Source organism: Paralichthys olivaceus, chromosome 12 (assembly GCF_024713975.1).
Source record: "Paralichthys olivaceus isolate ysfri-2021 chromosome 12, ASM2471397v2, whole genome shotgun sequence".
NCBI lineage: Eukaryota > Metazoa > Chordata > Actinopteri > Pleuronectiformes > Paralichthyidae > Paralichthys > Paralichthys olivaceus.
The window spans coordinates 2,975,217-2,990,665 of NC_091104.1; the positions used below are offsets into that span (position 1 = coordinate 2,975,217).

General features: G+C 44.1%; 3 protein-coding genes across 6 annotated transcripts; 1 reads left to right on the forward strand and 2 right to left on the reverse strand.

Moving 5' to 3' along the window:
• Positions 1-466: 466 nt before the first annotated feature.
• atg14 (autophagy related 14) lies at positions 467-6,557 on the reverse strand. The gene is made up of 11 exons (XM_069535190.1): positions 5,989-6,557; positions 4,002-4,064; positions 3,844-3,886; positions 2,976-3,057; positions 2,660-2,897; positions 2,328-2,557; positions 1,930-2,047; positions 1,757-1,847; positions 1,416-1,501; positions 1,108-1,282; positions 467-1,014 (listed from the first exon to the last, which is right to left on the reverse strand). The coding sequence occupies exons 1-11, from the start codon at positions 6,264-6,266 to the stop codon at positions 892-894; spliced, it is 1,527 nt and encodes a 508-aa protein (XP_069391291.1). The 5' UTR covers positions 6,267-6,557; the 3' UTR covers positions 467-891.
• A 665-nt stretch (positions 6,558-7,222) lies between these two features.
• On the reverse strand, positions 7,223-10,689 carry tbpl2 (TATA box binding protein like 2). 2 transcript variants are annotated; one of them, XM_069535196.1, is made up of 8 exons: positions 10,506-10,689; positions 9,928-10,078; positions 9,462-9,684; positions 9,157-9,244; positions 8,984-9,075; positions 8,233-8,400; positions 7,648-7,742; positions 7,223-7,421 (listed from the first exon to the last, which is right to left on the reverse strand). In XM_069535196.1, exons 1-8 carry the CDS (start codon positions 10,551-10,553, stop codon positions 7,345-7,347), a joined length of 942 nt encoding a protein of 313 aa, XP_069391297.1. In that variant the 5' UTR covers positions 10,554-10,689; the 3' UTR covers positions 7,223-7,344. The 2 variants fall into 2 exon arrangements, with proteins under 2 accessions (XP_069391297.1, XP_069391296.1); XM_069535195.1 differs by having other exon boundaries at positions 8,984-9,090.
• Positions 10,690-10,877: 188 nt separating this feature from the next.
• Positions 10,878-14,868, forward strand: jmjd7 (jumonji domain containing 7). 3 transcript variants are annotated; one of them, XM_069535198.1, is made up of 11 exons: positions 10,944-11,019; positions 12,064-12,075; positions 12,358-12,452; positions 12,613-12,766; positions 12,847-12,985; positions 13,123-13,237; positions 13,818-13,874; positions 13,956-14,051; positions 14,173-14,249; positions 14,319-14,478; positions 14,669-14,868. In XM_069535198.1, the coding sequence occupies exons 3-11, from the start codon at positions 12,404-12,406 to the stop codon at positions 14,752-14,754; spliced, it is 933 nt and encodes a 310-aa protein (XP_069391299.1). In that variant the 5' UTR covers positions 10,944-11,019; positions 12,064-12,075; positions 12,358-12,403; the 3' UTR covers positions 14,755-14,868. The 3 variants fall into 3 exon arrangements, with proteins under 3 accessions (XP_069391298.1, XP_069391299.1, XP_069391300.1); XM_069535197.1 differs by lacking the exon at positions 12,064-12,075 and having other exon boundaries at positions 10,878-11,019; positions 12,347-12,452; XM_069535199.1 differs by lacking the exons at positions 10,944-11,019; positions 12,064-12,075 and adding an exon at positions 12,274-12,309.
• The last annotated feature ends 581 nt before the right edge of the window (positions 14,869-15,449 follow it).

Genomic DNA, 15,449 nt, shown 5'->3' on the forward strand with positions numbered 1-15,449 from the left:
CTGGACTCATATTTATGTGAAGTCTGGGGCCGAGCCTGTAACTTCCTGTTGTGTCGCCAAACCTCAAAATACACCACCAGGATAACACGGTTCCAAAAAGAGAGTTGGACTGAATTTGTGGTGGATCTGTCATGAAGTGAAGAATAAAGTGGAGTATTTTCGTTCACAGTAGGTGGTGCAATCAGTGTCCCTGAAAACTGGATGACTCAGACACGTGGGACGTATGTGAGTTATAACAATTTCCTTTTTCATGGCAAAACATTTAAATACGTCACACTGACACAAACAAAACTTTCACAATGAGTCATTAAGGCTTTTCTGACCAAAGCTGAGGTGGACGTGATCTGAGGGAACCAAAAATCAGAGCTACTCCTGTTGCTACAGCAACAACGGCAGAGACAGAGAGAGACAGAGAGACTCTATAGAGACACTTCAATTACTTTTATAATAATGTAATTTCTGTTAGTCATTTTTCAAATAAAACTTTATTCACTGGGATCACGTCAATGATTTGATTAAACTGATCATGATGAAAGATTAAAATCCAAACACTACAGGTTCACACTGCCATTTTAAAATGCTAACGGCTTAATGCTAACCAGAGAAACAAAAACATAAACCTGTGAGGATGAGTGAGCGTGTTATAGTCCGTTAACCTGCTGATGAAGTTAATCTGGACATGTTCATTCATTTTGGAATGGATGCAGGTGTTTGACGTCCATCACGTGTGTTCAGCTCGACGTATGGGACACACTTGTGTTCCATCGCCCCCCCCCAAAGCTTCGCTAAGATGTGAGAACATCCAGACTCCTCTGTCTCGTCTACTGGCTGACCTCTGACCCCAGTCCACTGTACCAGTCCAGTCCTGGTTCACCCTTCAGTCTGGTTTCATCAACGCTGGCCGGTGTAGGCTCTGAACCAGGAGGTGACTGAGGCAGCAGCAGACGAGATCATCCCACCAGTGTTAGCAGAGGGCTGGGAGACCTGCAGAGCACTCTGGGAAAGATCCATGGACTGTCAGAGGAGAAGAAGATGACGAGATGTTACCGAAGAGCAGACAGAGTTCAAACTCTACACATGTGTCTGGGGTCACTCAGCTGTTTGTACCTGTGATGGGATGTCACAGAATCGTGGGCTGGGCACCGTCTCCCAGTCTGTCCCCAGGTCCGTCTCCTCGTCCGTTACCGCCTCGTCTCCACTCTCCTCTGCTGGACCGGCCGCCTCCGGCTCCACAAACTCCATCGACTCCTCCAGGTCAGCGCTGACCTCGAACGGACCAGTCCTGAAAACACGTGATGCTGATTTACTGGAGACACAGAGAAAGACAGAGAGAAAGAGACAGACAGAGAGACAGACACAGGTACAGAGAGAGACAGAGAGAGAGACAGAAACAGAGGGACAGAGACGCGTCTCACCTGCCCAGGTTGTCGTTGTCGGGGGATACCAGAAACATGATGTTCCTCAGAGTGTGATGAGGGTGAAGCTTGTCACTGTCAACGTGCTACACACAGACAGACAGACAGACAGACAGACAGACAGACAGAGAGAGAGAGAGAGACACAGAGAGAGAGACAGAGAGAGAGACAGAGAGAGCGAGAGAGAGACAGACAGAGAGACAGAGAGAGACACAGAGAGAGCGAGACACAGAGAGAGCGAGAGAGAGACAGACAGAGAGACACAGAGAGAGAGAGAGATATGAATCAACATGAACTTTTATTTCAGCATCAGATGAAGGTCAAGGTGAGTTTTTTGGGACCTGTGAGAAGCAGAGGTGGAGGATGTTGGTGTTGAGTTTGCTCAGAGCTCTGGTGAATCGATATCTGCTCAGGTTCTCTCCACAGAACTCACTGAGAACACACAACAACATTATTACTCAAACACTCCGGCTGCAGAGCTCTGGTCAACGAGGGAGCAGCTGCTGTTTCTTACCTGTTGCACAGCTTCTTGGGCAGGTTGACATCCAGGATGTGAGACAGGATGGTGGCGAGCTGTGTGGCGTAGCAGAGAGCTGCACTGATGGTGTGAGCCGGGTTAATGTGGTCCAGCTCTGCAGAGGTCAGACCACACGCACACAGGAAGTCATGAACGAGTTTGTTGTGATCAGGTTAAAATCACATCTGGATATGAAACAAGTTCTCCAGGTGTGACTGGAGACAGATGAAAATATGAGAGCATTCATTCATCAGTTCAGGTTTAATGAGTAACTTCAAACTGCTGACACACCTGAGGGACACAACTGAGGGACACACCTGAGGGACACACCTGAGGGACACAACTTAGGGACACAACTGAGGGACACAACTGAGGGACACAATTGAGGGACACACCTGGGCCCTGACTGATGCTCTTCTCCTCCACCCAGCTGTAGTAGGCCGAGCAGTCTCCATTGCTGGGCAGGGTGACGGGGGCTCCAGTGATGCTGATGCTGGTCTCTCCGTTCTGGTCGTCCCAGATCCAGCGTCCGGACAGGTAGGTGGTCCTCCGAGCCTCGGCCAGCTCGCTCACGGTGCTAGAGGTCAAAGCCAGGTCGCACTCTGTCACCACATCTGCGGGGTCTCTGATAGACAAACACAGGGACAGAGAGCAATGTTTTCTACTGTGCAGATGATGTATCGTTCAGGTGCGTCGCTGTCAGAGGTTCAGGTGCGTTGCGTCTCACCTGCTGCCCTGCTTCTCCTCCTGCGTGGGGAAGATGTGCGTGGTGAGCTCCAGGATGTGCTCTCGTCTCAGAGCAGCCAGCTGACTCAGTCGGCTCTGCAGCTCTCGGCTGCGTCTCTCCAGCAGCTCCCCCAGACGACGGTTGTGACGCTCGATTTTGTCCCGTTTCTCCTGATGACGTCCGGCCCGCCGCTGCAGCCGCTGGCTCTCCTCCTGGGAGCGCAGGTGTAGGTCTTTATCTGGAGGAGGAGGACACTGAAGGATGAGACAGAGAGCCCCACAGGACCACAACAAGAGAGGGGTTCAGACAGACTCACCGCTCTTCACCTCCTCGTTGCCCCAGGCCACTGCCTCCTTCAGCTGCTCAATTTTCATCCTACACGACATCAGCTTCCATTTCTGAGGAAACAGCAGTTTGTCAGTTTGTTCCGCCTCATGTGTACTGAACAGGAAAACTCAAGGTCGCATTCAACCGTTTTTATTTGAAGTATGTTGAATTGTCAAAATGTCTACGTCCATATCACCCAGTAGGCTTCCCCTGATTATCTCTCTGATTATCTTCAACTCTTTCTGTCTACATTCATGTAGTTGATGTTTGGTGATTCTTTAGTATTTGTGATGATCATAGAAGTCGACTATTTTCCACTTCCTCCAGAAATGAAGCTAAAATATCTCTGATACAAACACTGCCATCTTGTGGTGATGATGTAATTTACACTCAGTCTGAGCAGAAGTGATTGTGGAGTGGAGGTTTGATATTGAGGTTCTGCCCATATATGCTCTTGACCAATCAGGAGTTTGTCTCAGCTGTCAATCAAGATGTCTCAGAATGTTTTAAATCATCAAATAAAGACTTTAAACCAAACTGATCAGAAACACTTGAACAAACATCAGAGAGATGAGAACGAGCTGAAACGACAGAAACATCTTGTCAAACATTTATTTAAAGTCTACTTTGATTTTTAGTTTGGTTCATGTCCCATCTGCTAACATGGAGGTTTACCAACTATACTGCAGCGAGACACCAGGGGGCGATCCAGAGGAATCAGCTTCAGTTTTACAGGCTATGGTGGAAACAGATGAAGGCGCCACACCAGGTGTAACCATAGCAACAGAGCATGTTCTAATGTGGACCTGGACTGACGGCTCCGGCTGAGCTGGTTACAGCAACAGAGCTGGACTCACCATCTCATCAGCCTGCAGCTTCCTGTCCATGGCCCCAATGACTCTGAGGAGAGAGGAGGAGTTCAAGCTCCATTTAGAATGAGGTCATCAGCCCCAGCCATCACCCAGTGGCTAACAGATCACAACATACTTCAGTCATTAACAGCTGTAAGCTTCACCTCTGTTGCAGCTCCTCCTTTTCTTCCTTCAGCTTCTTCAGCCGCTCCAGCTTGTCAGTGTATCTGCAGCAGAACAAACATCTTGTATTTGTGTCTGATGGGTTTAATGTTCACAGGAAGCTGAGTAGTTGTAGATTTGGCCCCAGAGCTCAGTCTGAGAAACTGCTGCCAACACGAAAACGACGAGGACACAGTTATTTTGGGTTTTCACGTGTTGTGTAACTCTAGCAGGGCTGCTAACAGAGCCCAGCTAACATTAGCATACAGGTTGACTTAGCAGTGGGTTGCTAACTGCTAACAGAGCCCAGCTAACATTAGCATACAGGTTGACTTAGCAGTGGGGAGCTAACTGCTAACAGAGCCCAGCTAACATTATTATACAGGTTGACTTAGCAGTGGGGAGCTAACTGCTAACAGAGCCCAGCTAACATTAGCATACAGGTTGACTTAGCAGTGGGTTGCTAACTGCTAACAGAGCCCAGCTAACATTAGCATACAGGTTGACTTAGCAGTGGGGAGCTAACTGCTAACAGAGCCCAGCTAACATTATTATACAGGTTGACTTAGCAGTGGGGAGCTAACTGCTAACAGAGCCCAGCTAACATTATTATACAGGTTGACTTAGCAGTGGGGAGCTAACTGCTAACAGAGCCCAATAAACCTGATGTAAACCAGCAGCATGGACTCAAAGATATCACACCACAGCTAACAAGCTAACTGCTAACAATTAGCTGTTGCTAAAAGCAACTCGTTGAGAGTAACTTAGTGTCAACAGACAATTAACGAACATGTGAAAAAGCCTTTTCTCTATATCATCTTCATTTAAAAATATAAACTGCCCTCGGTTCTGATATTAAATGTGTCGTTGAACAAAGAAACATCTGAGATTAAAAACTTCACGTGAGGTTTAAACCTGAAAATTAATTAATACGTGGATTTAATTTATTTGATTATGTTTCAGTTTTCACTTGCGCGTAATAAACCAAACAAAGTTCCTCTTTATCACCAATAACTTATAACTCACTCACTAACTAATAACTCACTAATAACTTATAACTCACTAACTTATAACTCACTAATAACTTATAACTCACTCAATCACTAACTAATAACTCACTAATAACTTATAACTCACTCACTCACTAACTAATAACTCACTAATAACTTATAACTCACTAATAACTTATAACTCACTAACTTATAACTCACTAATAACTTATAACTCACTAATAACTTATAACTCACTCACTAACTTATAACTCACTAACTTATAACTCACTAATAACTTATAACTCACTAATAACTTATAACTCACTCACTAACTTATAACTCACTAATAACTTATAACTCACTAATAACTTATAACTCACTAATAACTTATAACTCACTCACTAACTTATAACTCACTAACTTATTACTCACTAATAACTTATAACTCACTCACTAACTTATAACTCACTAATAACTTATAACTCACTAATAACTTATAACTCACTAATAACTTATAACTCACTAATAACTTATAACTCACTAATAACTTATAACTCACTCACTAACTTATAACTCACTAATAACTTATAACTCACTAATAACTTATAACTCACTAATAACTTATAACTCACTAATAACTAATAACTCACTAATAACTTATAACTCACTAATAACTTATAACTCACTAATAACTAATAACTCACTAATAACTTATAACTCACTAATAACTTATAACTCACTAATAACTTATAACTCACTCACTAACTTATAACTCACTAATAACTTATAACTCACTAACTTATAACTCACTAATAACTTATAACTCACTAATAACTGGCCCTGGGTGAATGAGATCAAGTTACACACGGATGTCAAAGACGAACAGTACAGAAGGTTCTGTCCTCCTCGTGTCCTGGTGGACAGACATTAGAGCAACGGGACATTTCAACACCAGACTGAGACATTTGCAGTAAAAAGCTCAGGATGAGAACTTCACCTCTCCGTGTTCCTCCCGTCGAAGTACACGAAGTCTCCGGCCTGAACGCAGCGGGCACAGGTGAGCCTGCGGCGGGAGGTGCTGCACAGGGGGCACCGCTCCACCGCCACGTACAGACCCTCCGCGTCGTCCACCGACTCCCCCATCACACAGCACGGGATAGAGTGGGTCGGATGCGGGTGATGGGGCCGGAGAGGCGGCCTGGCCGCAGAGTGAGAGCCCGACGAAGAAGCAGTTCGGTCCGTGCAAAGCGGAGGGAGTCCCGTTGAGGACGCCATGGAGAGGGGCCGAGCTAACCAGTGAAGCTAACCAGCTGAGCTAACCAGTGAAGATAACAAGTGAAGCTAGCCAGTGAAGCTAACCAGCTGAGCTAACAAGTGCAGCTAACCAGCTGAGTTAACCAGTGAAGCTAGCCAGTGAAGCTAACCAGCTGAGCTAACAAGTGAAGCTAACCAGCTGAGCTAGCCAGTGAAGCTAACAGGACCGCGCTGCTCTGCGCAGATCATCAGCTCGTTCTATTTTTCTGTGACGTCGCCATAATATTTAATAACATCCGGACACGTGTTGTTGTTTAGATGAGAAGAGTCCGTCACATCCGGTTTCTTCTGAAAACTTGATGGGTTTGTTTATGTAATGACGCAGTTTGTGTGGGCGGGGTCAGGAGAGAATGAAGGGCCTCATGTTAATAATATTCTTAATAATGTTATTAATAATACTAATAGTATTCATAGTATTATTAATATTATTCATACTATTAATAAATCACAAGCTCTTTTGAATTTTGTTGTCATCCCAAATATTTGATCTTTTTTCTTTTCCTGTATTATATAAAATATATATATATATATATATATATATATATATAACATATATATAGTATATTATACATATATCTACAGATGTGAAATATACAGTAGATAATAACAACATGATCAGTTTCATTCACAGCTTCAGTCAATATAACAAACCTTCAGGATTTTGAATGGACCCATGATGAAGCATCAGAGACGCTGAATGAAACATTACTTTGAATTTTCAGGTCAAACAGAAGAATAACTGAATAATATTGAAAGTAAAGACTGATGCAGACTCTGATTCATCTACATCCAGTCACTTACATCAGAGTTCAACTCACTGATATTAACGTTCCACTCATTTCACATGAGACTGAAGTTTTGTTGGTGATCAAATCAAAGTTCACCAAGTCTGATTCAGAGATCAAACATTCAGCTTGTTTCTTCTCTGCAGTGATTCACAAAACATTTATTTTCAGTAGTGACCCATTCAACACAAAATAAATACAGATATACATATATACAGCTATGTATAAATGAACAGGAAGTGCTATCCCAGTCCTCACTGTTTCCTGAAGCCTCTCAGGATCGGATAAATGTTCTCAAATGCTTCGTAGATCTCAGCTCGTTCTTTAGCTCCTGCAATTTAATACATGGCTAAATAACTATCACAACTCGATCCATGTTTTAGAACGATGATATTTATGTTTTATAATTTAATTAATAACTTATAATTACTAAAGATCTTATTATCATGTTTTCTTGTATCATGAAATACTTCATACTACTTTAGCACTGAACTAGTGTTTGGTGAGAACTATGCAGCGGTAACTTTAAACACAAGGACATATTTGAGTTTCATTACCAGTCAGAACCACTTTCCCAGAAACAAAGATGAGCAGGACGATGCGAGGTTTCACCATCCGGTAGATGAGGCCTGGAAACAGCTCTGGTTCATAACTGTGCAGACATACACACACATACACACACATATACACACATACACACACATATACACACATATACACACATACATACATCAGACTCCACAGCTAAATCTGAATGAACATCAGTTAACTTCAGCAAACTGGATCACGCTATAAAGTATAAAAATGAAATGTAGAAATGTTTCTGTATGAGCTCTTCTGGTCTCATCATGAAATGAAGAAACATTCTCATGTCACACGTTTGTTTACGTTTGACATCATCACCGTGCAACACTTGGGAGTCGGAACTCAAATTTTAGATGGAATATCTGAGTTGTCATGAACGCAGCACAAGCTAACTAAACTCAAACATTGGAACTCTGCATGTTTACCCACTCGCTCCATGATGCCATTGAAATGATTGGATTTCACTGAAGTTGTTAAGCTAGCTAACAACATTCCCCTGCACCCAGTATTTGTGCTAAGCTAGGCTAACCCCGTCTCTGCTCAGTCACTGGATCTACCTGCTGAACTGCTGATGGGTCAGGACCAGTCCTTCCAGTCTGATGGGGAAAAACACATCACAGCTGGCCACCATGTTCTGGATTTTAAAGTCCATGAAACGAGCGGGGAAACCGAGTTTCTGCACCACCCGGGCATACTTCCTGGCTGCCAGCCGAGACTGCTCCTCACTGAAAGTCATCCAGAGAGAACAAGAGGGTCAAGAAACTCAGACAAAGAATTACTTCATGGTTCAAACATTATCTCATCGGAGGTGAAGACTGCAGCTGCTTCTTCTTCTTCTATGGTTTAATGTGTCTCTACTTCCTGTGATTGGTCCAAAAGTCCAAACGGTCCAAGTGTTTTCACTGTGAACCAACAGAACCAGGTTCAGTTTGATCCAGACCCAGAACTCCTCTTCTGGTCTGAGGAACCGTTCACAGCTGAAGTTCAGGTTCAGAGTCTGAGGCTCTGAACCAAACCAGGTGTGAAAGAACCAAACCAGGTGTGAAAGAACCAAACCAGGTGTGACAGCTCTCTTTGTGTTTCGGCGGGGATCAATAGGTGGAGCTGATATTGTGAGAGGTGTTTGTTGGTGGTTCTGCTCCCATAACAAACCTTGGACGTTCCTGCACATGGATTTGGGCTCTTGGTCTTAGAAAGATTCCAAAGTGAATGAAACAACTTGAAGTATACGAGCCCTGATAAGAGCTGGTCCCGCTGCACTTAAGATCATTTCTTTCAGTAGATGTGCGATGAAGGTGACAGACTGACCTCTTGGCTCCTGTACAGACCATCTTTCCCGAGCTGAAGATCAGCGCCGTGGTTCGAGGCTCTCGGATCCTCATGATGACGGCTGCAAAACGCTGAAACACAACTGGCTGCACCTCATAAATTCCAAACATCTAGAGTGGACAAGCTGACAGAGGAAAGTCTGGTTTCAGTACCTTTGGGTTGTATTCTGCATTTCTGGCTTGCAGGGCGATGAACTTCAGGTCCAGAGGACAACCCAGGTTCACAGTGGAGACAATGTTCCTGCAGTCCGAGGAGAGGGTTTCACTTCATTTTCATTAATTCATTATCATGATGTTAACTGCTCATTAAAAACATCATTACATCTATAAATATTAATATTTACATTTCAATATGATTGTCACACAACCTGGGGCGTCATTTACAACCCATAAAATACTTGTGTGAAGTACTGTAGAGCACAGAAAAAGTATTATTACCACAAACTACTACTTCTTACTGTAGCTGTGGGATGATCCCTGATCTCTCGGTCACAGGGGTCATGGGGGTCATGGGGGTCATAGGAGTCATGGGACAAAAGGAGGAAGTGATGGTCCCCATTCCTGATGTGGGCGGCGCCTTCTGGAAGTCAGCTGCTATGGAATCTTGGCAATTGTAGTCTGGACAGACGCCGCTGTCCTGAGACGTGTCCACAGCTGCAGTCGGACCCTCTGCTGCTTCAGCTGAAATTAAACCTCAGAGTCAGCTCTCTGTTAAAGGCCACACTTGTGTACTTGTACTCAGAGTCAGAGTCAGGAGTGCATTAAGTCGACTTTACTCTGAACTGCAGGATCTCTGCTGTTTGTGATGCTGATGACGTCAATCATTCATTGTTGACTTGTAGAATAACTGGAACTTGCTTCACTTTCCAGACTCCAAGTCTGTTTTTATTCACAGTTTACGTCTGCGTAACTTATAACTTATACCTGTGTCTTCCTGTGTGTTGAGTTCATCAGGTAGAAAACTCAGGTCCAGCTCCTCCCCCAGCACCGCCTTCTCAGACTGATAAGAGCTGTTGTTCAATGAGGGGGCGGAGTCTTGGAGACCCAGCTCCTCCCCCAACACAAAGCTGGAGTCCTGCAGGAGCCAATCAATCAATCAATCAATGTTTACATTTGGTCACTTCCTCACTCTAACCCTCTCACTCTCTCTCACACACACACACACACACACTCTCTCTCACTCTCACACACACACACACACACACACACTTTGTTACATGTGCTTCATTCATATTTAAAATGTTCACTTCAACTGAAACATGGTTTAATGGATGTTTTCAGATTCCAACATTCTGAGGGTGAAAATATGAGAATGAGATTTCAAACAGCTCAGAGCTCATGTTTCTGGATTTGATTTGAATCAAGAGAAACTGACGTGTTCAAACTTCTGTTACATTCTGATCCAGCTCACTGATGGAACCTGTGATGTCACACTCAGGTGCGTCCACTGAGCGTCATCTCTAAATAACGCTCTGGATGTTCTAACAGGAATCTCTACTCACATTTGCAATGGAGTCGTCAAAGTATCGCTCCAACGCCGACTCGTCCATGAGTGAAGACCCTGATCCAAGAGCTGATCCAGGAGCTGATCCAGAGCCTCACAGCTGCATCCAATCCACACTGATGAGACCCTGAACTCTGAGTACATTTACTCTACCTGTTCACCTGGCTGATCCAGTACCTGTGTGAACCTGCAGGAGGCGCTCTGTTACAAATGTCAACAGGTTGCTGATGGATTCTTCTACAGGTGGTTATACAGCCTCAGCCAATCAGAGCAGAGCTGTGGCATCACAGACGCTGCTCTGCAGCTTGATGAGAACCTCGACAGCTCCCCCTAGTGTTTAAGTGTACTATTTGTTAAAGGTCATACTTGTGTACTTGTGTACTTGTACTCTACTAAACGGTCTGAACTCAGTTGCACTGCACCCTCCCGCCTGCAGGTGGGGCTGCTCCTCCGACAGCACAGCAGAGGACTAATGCGCACAGGAAGTAAACAAGGCAGCATGGCAGCGCGAGGTCTGACCAGACTGTGTAACTGTGTGTGTAACTGTGTGTGTGTGTAACTGTGTGTGTGTGTAACTGTGTGTGTGTAACTGTGTGTGTGTGTAACTGTGTGTGTGTGTAACTGTGTGTGTGTATAACTGTGTGTGTGTAACTGTGTGTGTGTGTAACTGTGTGTGTGTAACTGTGTGTGTAACTGTGTGTGTAACTGTGTGTGTGTGTAACTGTGTGTGTGTGTGTAACTGTGTGCGTGTGTGTGTATATAACTGTGTGTGTAACTGTGTGTGTGTGTATAACTGTGTGTGTGTGTATAACTGTGTGTGTGTGTATAACTGTGTGTGTGTGTGTAACTGTGTGTGTATAACTGTGTGTGTGTGTGTAACTGTGTGTGTATAGAACTGTGTGTGTAAAACTCTGTGTGTGTATAGAACTGTGTGTGTATAACTGTATATATATATATTTAGTGTGTGTATATAACTGTGTGTGTATAACTGTGTGTGTGTATAACTGTGTGTGTGTAACTGTGTGTGTGTGTAACTGTGTGTGTGTAACTGTGTGTGTAACTGTGTGTGTAACTGTGTGTGTGTGTAACTGTGTGTGTGTGTGTAACTGTGTGCGTGTGTGTGTATATAACTGTGTGTGTAACTGTGTGTGTGTGTATAACTGTGTGTGTGTGTATAACTGTGTGTGTGTGTATAACTGTGTGTGTGTGTGTAACTGTGTGTGTATAACTGTGTGTGTGTGTGTAACTGTGTGTGTATAGAACTGTGTGTGTAAAACTCTGTGTGTGTATAGAACTGTGTGTGTATAACTGTATATATATATATTTAGTGTGTGTATATAACTGTGTGTGTATAACTGTGTGTGTGTGTAACTGTGTGTGTGTAACTGTGTGTATAACTGTGTGTGTATAACTGTGTGTGTGTGTATATAACTGTGTGTGTAACTGTGTGTGTATAACTGTGTGTGTGTAACTGTGTGTGTATAACTGTATATATATATATATTTAGTGTGTGTATAGAACTGTGTGTGTATAACTGTATATATATATATATTTAGTGTGTGTATAGAACTGTGTGTGTATAACTGTATATATATATATATATATATTTAGTGTGTGTATATAACTGTGTGTGTATAACTGTGTGTGTGTGTAACTGTGTGTGTGTAACTGTGTGTATAACTGTGTGTGTATAACTGTGTGTGTGTGTATATAACTGTGTGTGTAACTGTGTGTGTATAACTGTGTGTGTGTAACTGTGTGTGTATAACTGTATATATATATATATTTAGTGTGTGTATAGAACTGTGTGTGTATAACTGTATATATATATATATTTAGTGTCGGACAGTACTGGATATTGAAGATATAGAGACACAGACCAGGTTTTATAAACAAATGGAGTCGGTGAAGAAACGTCTGAACGAGTTTTCACTGGAGGCTCATGGTGAGAAAACTACTCCTGGTACTACTAACACTACTGAATACACACTGCACAGCTCCTCCTACAGCTGTCAACACTGGTACTACTAACTACTACATGTTACTGCAGTAGTTAGTAGTTCCTGAAGAGCTGATGGATCAGCTGATCAATGGTCATGTTGCAGATCTGTATCTGAGCTCATCAGTTCCGTACCTGGAGCAGCCACCTGATCCGCTGCACTTCTACCGCGACTGGATTGGTCCAAACAAACCCTGCATCATCCGCAACGCCTTCAGCCATTGGCCGGCTCTGTCCAGGTGGACGCCAGAGTACCTGAGGTGAGGAAGCCCCGCCCACTGATACCTTGACTTTTCTTCTTCTGTGGTCAAAATGATTTCATTTTGTTTCCTGTCTGCAGGGAGAAGGTGGGGTCAAAGGTCATCAGTGTGGCAGTGACTCCGAACGGTTACGCAGACGCAGTGAGCGGTGATCGATTCGTGATGCCTGAAGAGAGACAGATGACCTTCTCTTCTGTTCTCAATGTCATCGAGGGGAAGGTGAGAAACTGCACCCTGCAGGACAGGTGAGATACTGCAGGAGACATCGAGGACACACCGCAGCGGAGACTTCCCGCGGAGATGTTCACATCCCCTCAGTGAGCTGGTGGATGAGTACTGACTGTTGTGTCCTGTAGGGGGAGCTCTCTGGTGTGTTTTACGTTCAGAAGCAGTGCTCTAACCTGCTGGAGGAGCTGCCGGAGCTCACAGACGACGTGGAGCCTCATGTTCCCTGGATGAGCGCCGCGCTTGGTGAGTTCTCAGCACTCAGACGGCGCCACACCTGCTCTGTTGATCCACAGAAAACGACACCAGAAGAATTCTAAAAATAAGAATGAAGATAACACATTCTCTTGAACATGATTTGACAAACACGTATCAGAAGCAACATTTAAAGAAATTACTGAAAAAGAAAATTTGAGATATAACTACTGAAATATTTCATGGTTCCAGAAGAAGTGATGTATTTAACTTTTTGTAGGAGTTTCTGTCGAGGGTTTCAATGAATTTAAAGAGAAAATCATCAGTAAGTAATGTCAGTAATGAAATAAGACACTGTTCAGATACATATGGAGCTGGAACAGAACTTTCAAATGACCAAACTCACAGAGTGAGACACGTCAAAGTTCAGTTTAATCAGCAGGAGACTTCAGATTTCAAAAATGTGGCTTAAGTGCCATTAAGACAATGGCAGTCGTCATCATAAGAACGTTTCAGAACAGTTTTCATAGGAACTTGGTTCAGAGCAAACTGAATAATAAAAACATACGCAGATATCGGTGAACGAAGCCTCATGAGTTTACTGATATATGTTTTTTTTATTTTTTTTTAGGAAAGTTACCTGACGCTGTTAATTTCTGGCTCGGAGAAGCGAGCGCCGTCACCTCCAGTGAGCATTGAACTGTACACGACACACCAGCCACACACAGTGTGTTGAAAATGGACAAACTGTGTGTTGTTTCTGTCTTAGTGCACAAAGATCACTATGAGAATCTTTACTGTGTGATTTCTGGAGAGAAAAACTTCATCCTGCTGCCGCCCACAGACCGACCCTTCATCCCTTACGGTAACCATAGCAACCACCCTGCATCCTGTTTGGTAACCATAGCGACCTTTCACGAGCAGTGAACAAGCTGCATCCTCCACAGGGAGTCAGTAACCATAGTAACAGTCTCTCTGCACGTCAGGTGTGTATCAGCCGGCCGTTTATCGCCAGCGGGACGACGGCGAGTTTGAAGTCATCGATCGGAGCGACTCTGAGAAGGTGCGTTCAGGGATCTGTCTGTTATTGTCAGCTCTCTGTTCCATTTAAAAAAACCTACTTCCTCCTCAGGTCCCATGGATCCCACTGGACCCTCTAGACCCGGACCTGGAGCGGTACCCACAGTACCGGAGAGCTCATCCGGTCCACTGCAGCGTGAAGGCTGGAGAGATGCTGTATCTGCCATCGCTGTGGTTCCACCACGTCCGGCAGTCACATGGCTGCACCGCAGGTAAAAACACCTGAACACAACAGGTGACCTCACACAGTCCCGCCCCCTGTGACGTGATGTCTGCTCAGTAAAGTAAACTCACGGACGCGTCGATAACTGGACACCGTGATATTATTGTGATGATGTTCCTGCGACTCAAAGTTCACATTTAATCAGTTTGAATCTGTGTTTTGTATTTTCTCTGCTGCAGTGAACTTCTGGTACGACATGGAGTACGACATCAAGTACAACTACTTCCAGCTGCTGGAGACGCTGTGTGAGGTCACAGGGACGTGACATCACAACAGCTGCATGATGTCACAGTGATGACGACACTGGCTTAGTGTCAAAATGAAACGTGAGCTGGTTGTCGTGAAGCAGCTGATTGATGATTAAAATTGCGACATCAAACTGCATGACTGGTTATTGTGACTCTCAGCTGACGTTTCACCTTGTGGACAGGTGTGGAGCCAGTATTGGCCCCGCCTCCCACTCAGAACATGAGCGGTGCCTCATAAAGGTCACCACCGCTGCTGCTAATCACGGTAACAATACATTTAAGCACTTTTCTTAACGTTACAGAATAAGATAATGGAACATGACATGAGTGTCATCTTCATGGAAATGGTTAAATACATCCTGACTTTGAATCAATGAATATAGAAAACAGAGGGGGGCCTAGGGAAGAGCCCTGAGGGACACCACATCTCAGCTGAGCTGTTCAGGAAGTGGAGTTGAACTAGTGACTGAGAAAGTTCTGTTGAGCTCCTCTGGTCAAAAATCTACCAACCCTCTCTAACATCTGTAGTTGGACTGGGCTCGATCTGGATTCACTCCCGGATCACATGACTCTGCAGCAGACAAGTTTTTGATCGGCTCTGAATGAACGAGCCATTTGCTTCTTCTTCATTTTGGCAGTCCAGATGTTGACTGAGAAAGTTGGAGGAAGGTCGTAAGTTTTAAGAGGTGCTGTAAATAGGAGATCTTTCAGA